Source organism: Oncorhynchus mykiss, chromosome 6 (assembly GCF_013265735.2).
Source record: "Oncorhynchus mykiss isolate Arlee chromosome 6, USDA_OmykA_1.1, whole genome shotgun sequence".
Classification (NCBI taxonomy): Eukaryota; Metazoa; Chordata; class Actinopteri; order Salmoniformes; family Salmonidae; genus Oncorhynchus; species Oncorhynchus mykiss.
The window spans coordinates 96,535,582-96,548,081 of record NC_048570.1 but is presented as its reverse complement, the minus strand read 5'-3'; the positions used below and the strand labels follow the sequence as shown (position 1 = coordinate 96,548,081).

The 12,500-nt window shown below is 46.1% G+C and overlaps 1 protein-coding gene across 1 annotated transcript in view; it reads left to right on the top strand.

Moving 5' to 3' along the window:
• Positions 1-106: 106 nt before the first annotated feature.
• The window catches only part of LOC110512044 (WD repeat-containing protein 88-like), a 15,222-nt gene continuing 2,828 nt past the window's right edge, over positions 107-12,500 (top strand). The window contains exons 1-3 of the mRNA XM_036981814.1: positions 107-419; positions 2,112-2,222; positions 3,745-3,833. Of these exons, the coding sequence (XP_036837709.1) occupies positions 303-419; positions 2,112-2,222; positions 3,745-3,833 (317 nt within the window). The 5' untranslated portion in view covers positions 107-302. The remainder of the gene's footprint in view (positions 420-2,111; positions 2,223-3,744; positions 3,834-12,500) is intronic.

Genomic DNA, 12,500 nt, shown 5'->3' with positions numbered 1-12,500 from the left:
GGTAGGGGCTAGGGTGACGGACGAAAGTAATACTGTTGTATATGTATGTATGTATATATATATATAAAAAATGTCTGTCCGTGTGTGTAGTCTGCACATTTCAGATTGTTATCCATCTCAGTCACACCAAACTCAGTGCTCCTGATGCCTGGCCGTCGCTATGGGAACGCACTGACTGGCAAAGCAAACTTTGGACAACGTTGGTTACTCTGACTGACCTGTTAGCTACAGTAGCTAGATACTTTTACCCCAAAACAATGAAATACCTAACGTAGAGAAATACATTTCGTTTCCTGGACAAAATGACTTGGAGAAATATCGACCCTTTGTCACTTGATGAGACCATTGATGAAGGGAAAGAGGAGAAGGATGTGGAGAAGAGAAGAGCCTCGGTGTGGGAACATCAGGAGCTAGCCCAGGTAGCTAGCTGCCCAGGTATCAGCTAGCTAGCTGCCCAGGTCTCAGCTAGCTAGCTCCCCAGGTATCAGTTAGCTAGCTCCCCAGGTATCAGTTAGCTAGCTCCCCAGGTATCAGTTAGCTAGCTGCCCAGGTCTCAGCTAGCTAGCTCCCCAGGTATCAGTTAGCTAGCTGCCCAGGTATCAGTTAGCTAGCTGCCCCGGTATCAGTTAGCTAGCTGCCCAGGTCTCAGCTAGCTAGCTGCCCAGGTAGCAGGTAGCTTGTTGCCCAGGTCTCAGCTAGCTAGCTCCCCAGGTATCAGTTAGCTAGCTGCCCAGGTATCAGTTAGCTAGCTCCCCAGGTATCAGTTAGCTAGCTGCCCAGGTAGCAGGTAGCTTGTTGCCCAGGTCTCAGCTAGCTAGCTCCCCAGGTATCAGTTAGCTAGCTGCCCAGGTCTCAGGTAGCTAGCTGCCCAGGTAGCAGGTAGCTAGCTCCCCAGGTATCAGTTAGCTAGCTGCCCAGGTAGCAGGTAGCTAGCTCCCCAGGTATCAGTTAGCTAGCTGCCCAGGTAGCAGGTAGCTAGCTCCCCAGGTATCAGTTAGCTAGCTGCCCAGGTAGCAGGTAGCTAGCTCCCCAGGTATCAGTTAGCTAGCTGCCCAGGTAGCAGGTAGCTAGCTGGGGAGAGAGGGGATGAGTTGAATAGCCTTCATGTTCATAGCTCATCCTAGAGCAGCTAGCTAGCTGGGTTATGTGCTGTAATAGTGTGCAGCTATTTCCCTGTAAACTGTTTTTAAAACTACAAACGTGAATGAGTGATTGGTCAGCTAATAGTTAACGTTAGCAAGTCAAGCTAACAGCTATTCACATAGCTATACATAATTAATTGTGTTGCACCTGTGTCATAACACTGACAATAACAGGGATGAGTGATGGCAACTTAGCCTACTAGACAGCAAGCTTTTAACTGAAAACTGTTTCCTTTAAACATGGAAACACTTGAGTGCCAGTCTGTTTGTGCTATCATGCCCAGCTCCTTACCACTCATGACAAACATGCTTGTCTTGACAATGAGTTGGCAAGAGCACAAACAGATCTGGGCCCAGGCTAGGAAATGCTGCGTGAAAGCCCTCCTGCTATACATCTGGCTGGTGGCCAAGCATAGCAATTATGACCAAGACATCTCAACAGATGGGTCATTAATTAAGCTGTCGTTTTAGAACAGAAAGAACAGACCTCGGCTATTGTCTTAAATTATGATTATTAACATTATCATTAACATTACTGCGATGCTTTAGTCGTGTTCAAAAAATATATAAGTGACTTTTGTTGTGCTTTCACAATACAATTTTAGATAGTTTCAGATGATTTGGACAATTTGAAAAATGCTAATATCAGTCCCATGACTTGAATGAGATTTGTGCCACAAATGCTAAAACGTTAGCGTGTTGAAACAGTGCTAGGGAAACAACTGGGCCCAAATACTATTACTATGTGGAATGGAGATGTGAGATGGGGCTTGGTTCTCCGTGCCTCTTCAGACCCCCTTCATGATGGAATGAAGATGTGAAATGGGGCTTGATTCTCCGTGCCTCTTCAGATTCCCATCATGATGGAATGGAGATGTGAGATGGGGCTTGGTTCTCCGTGCCTCTTCAGACCCCCATCATGATGTAATGAAGATGTGAAATGGGGCTTGATTCTCCGTGCCTCTTCAGATTCCTATCAAGGTGCTGAGGGGTCACACAGATGCTGTCACCGGCTGCCACTTCTGCTTTGACGACACCAAAGTCCTGACCAGTTCCCACGACAAGACGGCCACTCTGTGGGTAGGTCCACCAAACACTAGGACTGCTTCCCAAATGGAACACTTCCCTATGTAGTGCACTACTTATAACCACTATTCCCTATATAGTGCACTACTTATAACCACTATTCCCTATATAGTGCACTACTTATAACCACTATTCCCTATATAGTGCACTACTTATGACCACTATTCCCTATATAGTGCACTACTTATGACCACTATTCCCTATATAGTGCACTACTTATAACCACTATTCCCTATATAGTGCACTACTTATGACCACTATTCCCTATATAGTGCACTACTTATGACCACTATTCCCTATATAGTGCACTACTTATAACCACTATTCCCTATATAGTGCACTACTTATAACCACTATTCCCTATATAGTGCACTACTTATGACCACTATTCCCTATATAGTGCACTACTTATGACCACTATTCCCTATATAGTGCACTACTTATGACCACTATTCCCTATTTAGTGCCCAACTTTTGGTGTGCAGGGAATATGTATCCATTTGGGAGTCGGTGTGTTAATTAATACAGACGTAAACATCTCAAGGCAGTTACAAGGTCTGTTATTTCCTGTCTGTGTGTCTGTCTATTTCCTGTCTGTTTGTCTGTTATTTCCTGTCTGTGTGTCTGTCTATTTCCTGTCTGTGTGTCTGTCTATTTCCTGTCTGTGTCTGTCTATTTCCTGTCTGTGTGTCTGTCTATTTCCTGTCTGTGTCTGTCTATTTCCTGTCTGTGTGTCTGTCTATTTCCTGTCTGTGTGTCTGTTATTTCCTGTCTGTGTGTCTGTCTATTTCCTGTCTATGTGTCTGTCTATTTCCTGTCTGTGTGTTTGTCTATTTCCTGTCTGTGTGTCTGTTATTTCCTGTCTGTGTGTCTGTTATTTCCTGTCTGTGTGTCTGTCTATTTCCTGTCTGTGTGTCTGTTATTTCTGGTCTGTGTGTCTGTTATTTCCGGTCTGTGTGTCTGTCTATTTCCTGTCTGTGTGTCTGTCTATTTCCTGTCTGTGTGTCTGTTATTTCCAGTCTGTGTGTCTGTCTATTTCCTGTCTGTGTGTCTGTCTATTTCCTGTCTGTGTGTCTGTTATTTCCTGTCTGTGTGTCTGTCTATTTCCTGTCTGTGTGTCTGTTATTTCCTGTCTGTGTGTCTGTCTATTTCCTGTCTGTGTGTCTGTTATTTCCTGTCTGTGTGTCTGTTATTTCCTGTCTGTGTGTCTGTCTATTTCCTGTCTGTGTGATGTCACACACCTAATCCATCTCAGTGTTTATGTGGATCGTGTTCCACTCCTGGCTGTAGATGTCTGTCTTATTTTTTATTAATATATATTCATGTTGAAAGATTATTGTCTGGCCCATAGGTATGAACCTGAACTATATGATATATCCGTGGCCTAAATAGCACCCGTATTCCCTATATAGTGCACTACTTCTGACCAAGACCTATAGGGCTCTGGTCAAGAGTAGTGCACTCTGTAGGGAATAGGGTGCCATTAGGGCCACACATTGCATGTCTGCTTCTGAAGGACACGGAGAGTGGCGCCGCGCTGTTGGTGTTTGAGAGAGGACATCTGTCCAACATCTCTGAGTGTGCCTTGATCCCTGACAAGAAGAGGTGAGTTGTCAGTGTGTTCCCATCGCCTACCCTTCTCCAGGAGTGTGCACTCCTACACTCCAAACATATTCCTAACACCAGAGGGGGAGTGTACAAGTGCACACTTTGGGAGAAGGGTAGATCATCAGAATGGAGCCTTGCTGTTATCAGAATTGACCACAGAAGCCCTTGTCTGTTTGTTGTGACTAGTGATTTATACATGAGTTATAACTCTTCATTTAGTTGGTTTGTTTCCTCAAATATCACATCCCACATATCTGGGGATAGGGCTGGTCATAGGGCTGGGGATAGGGCTGGGAATAGGGTTGGGGATAGGGCTGGTCTTAGGGCTGGGAATAGGGCTGGGGATAGGGCTGGGGATAGGGTTGGTTATAGGGCTGGGAATAGGGTTGGTTATAGGGCTGGGAATAGGGCTAGTTATAGGGCTGGGAATAGGGTTGGTTATAGGTCTGGGAATAGGGCTGGTTATAGGGCTGGGGATAGGGCTGGGAATAGGGTTGGTTATAGGGCTGGGAATAGGGCTGGTTATAGGGCTGGGAATAGGGCTGGTTATAGGGCTGGGAATAGGGTTGGGAATAGGGTTGGTTATAGGGCTGGGAATAGGGTTGGTTATAGGGCTGGGGATAGGGCTGGGGATAGGGCTGGGAATAGGGCTGGTTATAGGGCTGGGTATAGGGCTGGGAATAGGGCTGGTTATAGGGCTGGTTATAGGGCTGGGAATAGGGCTGGTTATAGGGCTGGTTATAGGGCTGGTTATAGGGCTGGGTATAGGGCTGGGAATAGGGCTGGTTATAGGGCTGGTTATAGGGCTGGGAATAGGGCTGGGAATAGGGCTGGTTATAGGGCTGGGTATAGGGCTGGGAATAGGGCTGGGAATAGGGTTGGTTATAGGGCTGGGTATAGGGCTGGGAATAGGGCTGGGAATAGGGTTGGTTATAGGGCTGGGAATAGGGTTGGTTATAGGGCTGGGAATAGGGCTGGTTATAGGGCTGGGGATAGGGCTGGGAATAGGGTTGGTTATAGGGCTGGGAATAGGGCTGGTTATAGGGCTGGTTATAGGGCTGGGAATAGGGTTGGTTATAGGTCTGGGAATAGGGTTGGTTATAGGGCTGGGAATAGGGTTGGTTATAGGGCTGGGGATAGGGCTGGGGATAGGGCTGGGAATAGGGCTGGTTATAGGGCTGGGAATAGGGTTGGTTATAGGGCTGGGGATAGGGTTGGTTATAGGGCTGGGGATAGGGCTGGTTATAGGGCTGGGAATAGGGCTGGTTATAGGGCTGGGAATAGGGCTGGTTATAGGGCTGGGAATAGGGCTGGTTATAGGGCTGGGAATAGGGTTGGTTATAGGGCTGGGAATAGGGCTGGTTATAGGGCTGGGAATAGGGTTGGTTATAGGGCTGGGAATAGGGCTGGTTATAGGGCTGGGAATAGGGTTGGTTATAGGGCTGGGAATAGGGTTGGTTATAGGGCTGGGAATAGGGCTGGTTATAGGGCTGGGAATAGGGTTGGTTATAGGGCTGGTTATAGGGCTGGGAATAGGGCTGGGAATAGGGCTGGTTATAGGGCTGGGTATAGGGCTGGGGATAGGGCTGGGAATAGGGCTGGGTATAGGGTTGGTTATAGGGCTGGGAATAGGGCTGGGGATAGGGCTGGGGATAGGGCTGGGAATAGGGATTGGTATAGGGCTGGTTATAGGGCTGGTCATAGGGCTGAGAATAGGGCTGGGGATAGGGCTGGGGATAGGGCTGGGATAGGGCTGGGTGTTGGGGGCTGGGTGTTGGGGGCTGGGTGTTAGGGGCTGGGTGTTGGGGGCTGGGTGTTAGGGGCTGGGTGTTGGGGACTGGGTGTTAGGGGCTGGGAATAGCCAGAGACCTCACCGTACCATGTTATCACCATACCATATTATCACCGTACCATATTATCACCATACTGAGAGACATCACCATACCATATTATCACCATACCATATTATCACCATACCATATTACCACCATACCATATTATCACCGTACCATATTATCACCATACCATATTATCACCATACTGAGAGACCTCACCATACCATATTATCACCATACCATATTATCACCATACTGAGAGACCTCACCATACCATATTATCACCATACCATATTATCACCATACCATATTATCACCATACCATATTATCACCATACCATATTACCACCATACCATATTATCACCTCACCATATTATCACCATACCATATTATCACCATACCATATTATCACCATACCATATTATCACCATACCATATTATCACCATACCATATTATCCCCATACCATATTATCACCATACTGAGAGACCTCTCCATACCATATTATCACCATACTGAGGGACCTCACCATACCATATTATCACCATACCATACTATTACCATACAATATTATCACCATACCATATTATCAGCATACCATATTATCACCATACCATATTATCACCATACCATATTATCACCATACCATATTACCACCATACTGAGAGACCTCACCATACCATATTATCAACATACCATATTATCACCATACTGAGAGACCTCATTCCCCATCACTAGATGGTATGATTTCCCCCCATCACTAAATGGTATGATTTCCCCCCATCACTAGATGGTATGATTTCCCCCATCACTAGATGGTATGATTTCCCCCCATCACTAGATGGTATGATTTCCCCCCCATCACTAGATGGTATGATTTCCCCCCCCATCACTAGATGGTATGATTTCTCCCCCATCACTAGATGGTATGATTTCCCCCCATCACTAGATGGTATGATTTCCCCATCACTAGATGGTATGATTTTCCCCATCACTAGATGGTATGATTTCCCCCCCATCACTAGATGGTATGATTTCCCCCCATCACTAGATGGTATGATTTCCTCCCATCACTAGATGGTATGATTTCCCCCCCATCACTAGATGGTATGATTTCCCCCCATCACTAGATGGTATGATTTCCCCCCATCACTAGATGGTATGATTTCCCCCCATCACTAGATGGTATGATTTCTCCCCGTCACTAGATGATATGATTTCCCCCCATCACTAGATGGTATGATTTCCCCATCACTAGATGGTATGATTTCTCCCCATCACTAGATGATATGATTTCCCCCCATCACTAGATGGTATGATTTCCCCATCACTAGATGGTATGATTTCCCCCATCACTAGATGGTATGATTTCCCCCATCACTAGATGGAATGATTTCCCCCCATCTCTAGATGGTATGATTTCCCCCATCACTAGATGGTATGATTTCCCCCATCACTAGATGGTATGATTCCCCCCCCCCCCATCACTAGATGGTATGATTTCCCCCCCACCACTAGATGGTATGATTTCCCCCCCATCACTAGATGGTATGATTTCCCCCCATCACTAGATGGTATGATTTCCCCCATCACTAGATGGTATGATTTCTCCCCATCACTAGATGATATGATTTCCCCCCATCACTAGATGGTATGATTTCCCCCCATCACTAGATGGTATGATTTCCCCCATCACTAGATGGTATGATTTCCCCCATCACTAGATGGTATGATTTCCCCCCATCACTAGATGGTATGATTTCCCCCATCACTAGATGGAATGATTTCCCCCCATCACTAGATGGTATGATTTCCCTCCATCACTAGATGGTATGATTTCCCCCATCACTAGATGGTATGATTTCCCCCCCCCCCCCCATCACTAGATGGTATGATTTCCCCCCCACCACTAGATGGTATGATTTCCCCCCCATCACTAGATGGTATTATTTCCCCCATCACTAGATGGTATGATTTCCCCCCATCACTAGATGGTATGATTTCCCCCCATCACTAGATGGTATGATTTCCCCCATCACTAGATGGAATGATTTCCCCCCATCACTAGATGGTATGATTTCCCCCCATCACTAGATGGTATGATTCCCCCCATCACTAGATGGTATGATTCCCCCCATCACTAGATGGTATGATATACCCCCCCTCACTAGATGGTATGATTTCTCCCCCATCACTAGATGGTATGATTTCCCCATCACTAGATGGTATGATTTCCCCCATCACTAGATGGTATGATTTCTCCCCATCACTAGATGGTATGATTTCCCCCATCACTAGATGGTATGATTTCCCCCATCACTAGATGGAATGATTTCCCCCCACCACTAGATGGTATGATTTCCCCCCCATCACTAGATGGTATGATTTCCCCCATCACTAGATGGTATGATTCCCCCCTCCATCACTAGATGGTATGATTTCCCCCCCACCACTAGATGGTATGATTTCCCCCCCATCACTAGATGGTATGATTTCCCCCGTCACTAGATGGTATGATTTCCCCCCATCACTAGATGGTATGATTTCCCCCATCACTAGATGGTATGATTTCCCCCATCACTAGATGGAATGATTTCCCCCCATCACTAGATGGTATGATTTCCCTCCATCACTAGATGGTATGATTTCCCCCATCACTAGATGTTATGATTTCCCCCCCCCCCCCCCCCCCCCACATCACCAGATGGTATGATTTCCCCCCCACCACTAGATGGTATGATTTCCCCCCCATCACTAGATGGTATGATTTCCCCCATCACTAGATGGTATGATTCCCCCCATCACTAGATGGTATGATAGACCCCCCCTCACTAGATGGTATGATTTCTCCCCCATCACTAGATTGTATGATTTCCCCCATCACTAGATGGTATGATTTCCCCCCATCACTAGATGGTATGATTTCCCCCATCACTAGATGGTATGATTTCCTCCCATCACTAGATGGTATGATTTCCCCCATCACTAGATGGTATGATTTCCTCCCATCACTAGATGGTGTGATTTCCCCCATCACTAGATGGTATGATTTCCCCATCACTAGATGGTATGATTTCCCCCCTTCATTAGATGGTATGATTTCCCCATCACTAGATGGTATGATTTCCCCCCAATCCTAGATGGTATGATTTCCCCCCATCACTAGATGGTATGATTTCCCCCCCATCACTAGATGGTATGATTTCCCCCATCACTAGATGGTATGATTTCCCCCATCACTAGATGGTATGATTTCCCCCCCCCCCCCCCCCCCCCCATCACTAGATGGTATGATTTCCCACATCACTAGATGGTATGATTTCTCCCCAATCCTAGATGGTATGATTTCCCCCCATCACTAGATGGTATGATTTCCCCCCCCCACCCCCATCACTAGATTGTATGATTTCCCCCATCACTAGATGGTATGATTTCCTCCCATCACTAGATGGTATGATTTCCCCCCATCACTAGATGGTATGATTTCCCCCATCACTAGATGGTATGATTTCCTCCCATCACTAGATGGTATGATTTCCCCCATCACTAGATGGTATGATTTCCTCCCATCACTAGATGGTGTGATTTCCCCCATCACTAGATGGTATGATTTCCCCCCTTCATTAGATGGTATGATTTCCCCATCACTAGATGATATGATTTCCCCCCATCACTAGATGGTATGATTTCCCCATCACTAGATGGTATGATTTCCCCCATCACTAGATGGTATGATTTCCCCCATCACTAGATGGAATGATTTCCCCCCATCTCTAGATGGTATGATTTCCCCCATCACTAGATGGTATGATTTCCCCCATCACTAGATGGTATGATTCCCCCCCCCCCATCACTAGATGGTATGATTTCCCCCCCACCACTAGATGGTATGATTTCCCCCCCATCACTAGATGGTATGATTTCCCCCCTTCACTAGATGGTATGATTTCCCCCATCACTAGATGGTATGATTTCTCCCCATCACTAGATGATATGATTTCCCCCCATCACTAGATGGTATGATTTCCCCCCATCACTAGATGGTATGATTTCCCCCATCACTAGATGGTATGATTTCCCCCATCACTAGATGGTATGATTTCCCCCCATCACTAGATGGTATGATTTCCCCCATCACTAGATGGAATGATTTCCCCCCATCACTAGATGGTATGATTTCCCTCCATCACTAGATGGTATGATTTCCCCCATCACTAGATGGTATGATTTCCCCCCCCCCCCATCACTAGATGGTATGATTTCCCCCCCACCACTAGATGGTATGATTTCCCCCCCATCACTAGATGGTATGATTTCCCCCATCACTAGATGGTATGATTTCCCCCCATCACTAGATGGTATGATTTCCCCCCATCACTAGATGGTATGATTTCCCCCATCACTAGATGGAATGATTTCCCCCCATCACTAGATGGTATGATTTCCCCCCATCACTAGATGGTATGATTCCCCCCATCACTAGATGGTATGATTCCCCCCATCACTAGATGGTATGATATACCCCCCCTCACTAGATGGTATGATTTCTCCCCCATCACTAGATGGTATGATTTCCCCATCACTAGATGGTATGATTTCCCCCATCACTAGATGGTATGATTTCTCCCCATCACTAGATGGTATGATTTCCCCCATCACTAGATGGTATGATTTCCCCCATCACTAGATGGAATGATTTCCCCCCACCACTAGATGGTATGATTTCCCCCCCATCACTAGATGGTATGATTTCCCCCATCACTAGATGGTATGATTCCCCCCTCCATCACTAGATGGTATGATTTCCCCCCCACCACTAGATGGTATGATTTCCCCCCCATCACTAGATGGTATGATTTCCCCCCATCACTAGATGGTATGATTTCCCCCATCACTAGATGGTATGATTTCTCCCCATCACTAGATGATATGATTTCCCCCCATCACTAGATGGTATGATTTCTCCCCATCACTAGATGATATGATTTCCCCCCATCACTAAATGGTATGATTTCCCCCCATCACTAGATGGTATGATTTCCCCCGTCACTAGATGGTATGATTTCCCCCCATCACTAGATGGTATGATTTCCCCCATCACTAGATGGTATGATTTCCCCCATCACTAGATGGAATGATTTCCCCCCATCACTAGATGGTATGATTTCCCTCCATCACTAGATGGTATGATTTCCCCCCATCACTAGATGTTATGATTTCTCCCCCCCCCCCCCACATCACTAGATGGTATGATTTCCCCCCCACCACTAGATGGTATGATTTCCCCCCCATCACTAGATGGTATGATTTCCCCCATCACTAGATGGTATGATTTCCCCCCATCACTAGATGGTATGATTTCCCCCATCACTAGATGGAATGATTTCCCCCCATCACTAGATTGTATGATTTCCCCCCATCACTAGATGGTATGATTCCCCCCATCACTAGATGGTATGATAGACCCCCCCTCACTAGATGGTATGATTTCTCCCCCATCACTAGATTGTATGATTTCCCCCATCACTAGATGGTATGATTTCCCCCCATCACTAGATGGTATGATTTCCCCCATCACTAGATGGTATGATTTCCTCCCATCACTAGATGGTATGATTTCCCCCATCACTAGATGGTGTGATTTCCCCCATCACTAGATGGTATGATTTCCCCATCACTAGATGGTATGATTTCCCCCCTTCATTAGATGGTATGATTTCCCCATCACTAGATGGTATGATTTCCCCCCAATCCTAGATGGTATGATTTCCCCCCATCACTAGATGGTATGATTTCCCCCCCATCACTAGATGGTATGATTTCCCCCCATCACTAGATGGTATGATTTCCCCCCCATCACTAGATGGTATGATTTCCCCCATCACTAGATGGTATGATTTCCCCCCCATCACTAGATGGTATGATTTCCTCCCATCACTAGATGGTGTGATTTCCCCCATCACTAGATGGTATGATTTCCCCCCTTCATTAGATGGTATGATTTCCCCATCACTAGATGGTATGATTTCCCCCCAATCCTAGATGGTATGATTTCCCCCCATCACTAGATGGTATGATTTCCCCCCCCCCCCATCACTAGATGGTATGATTTCCCCCATCACTAGATGGTATGATTTCCCCCATCACTAGATGGTATGATTTCCCCCCCCCCCCATCACTAGATGGTATGATTTCCCACATCACTAGATGGTATGATTTCTCCCCATCACTAGATGGTATGATTTCCCCATCACTAGATGGTATGATTTCCCCCCTTCATTAGATGGTATGATTTCCCCATCACTAGATGGTATGATTTCCCCCCCATCACTAGATGGTATGATTTCCCCCATCACTAGATGGTATGATTTCCCACATCACTAGATGGTATGATTTCTCCCCATCACTCGATGGTATGATTTCCCCATCACTAGATGGTATGATTTTCCCCCTTCATTAGATGGTATGATTTCCCCATCACTAGATGGTATGATTTCCCCCATCACTAGATGGTATGATTTCTCCCCATCACTAGATGGTATGATTTCCCCCCATCACTAGATGGTATGATTTCCCCCATCACTAGATGGTATGATTTCCCCCATCACTAGATGGTATGATTCCCCACCCATCACTAGATGGTATGATTTCCCCATCACTAGATGGTATGATTTCCCCCCATCACTAGATGGTATGATTTCCTCCCATCACTAGATGGTATGATTTCCTCCCTTCACTAGATGGTATGATTCCCCCCCCCCCCATCACTAGATGGTATGATTTCCCCCATCACTAGATGGTATGATTTCCCCCCATCACTAGATGGTAT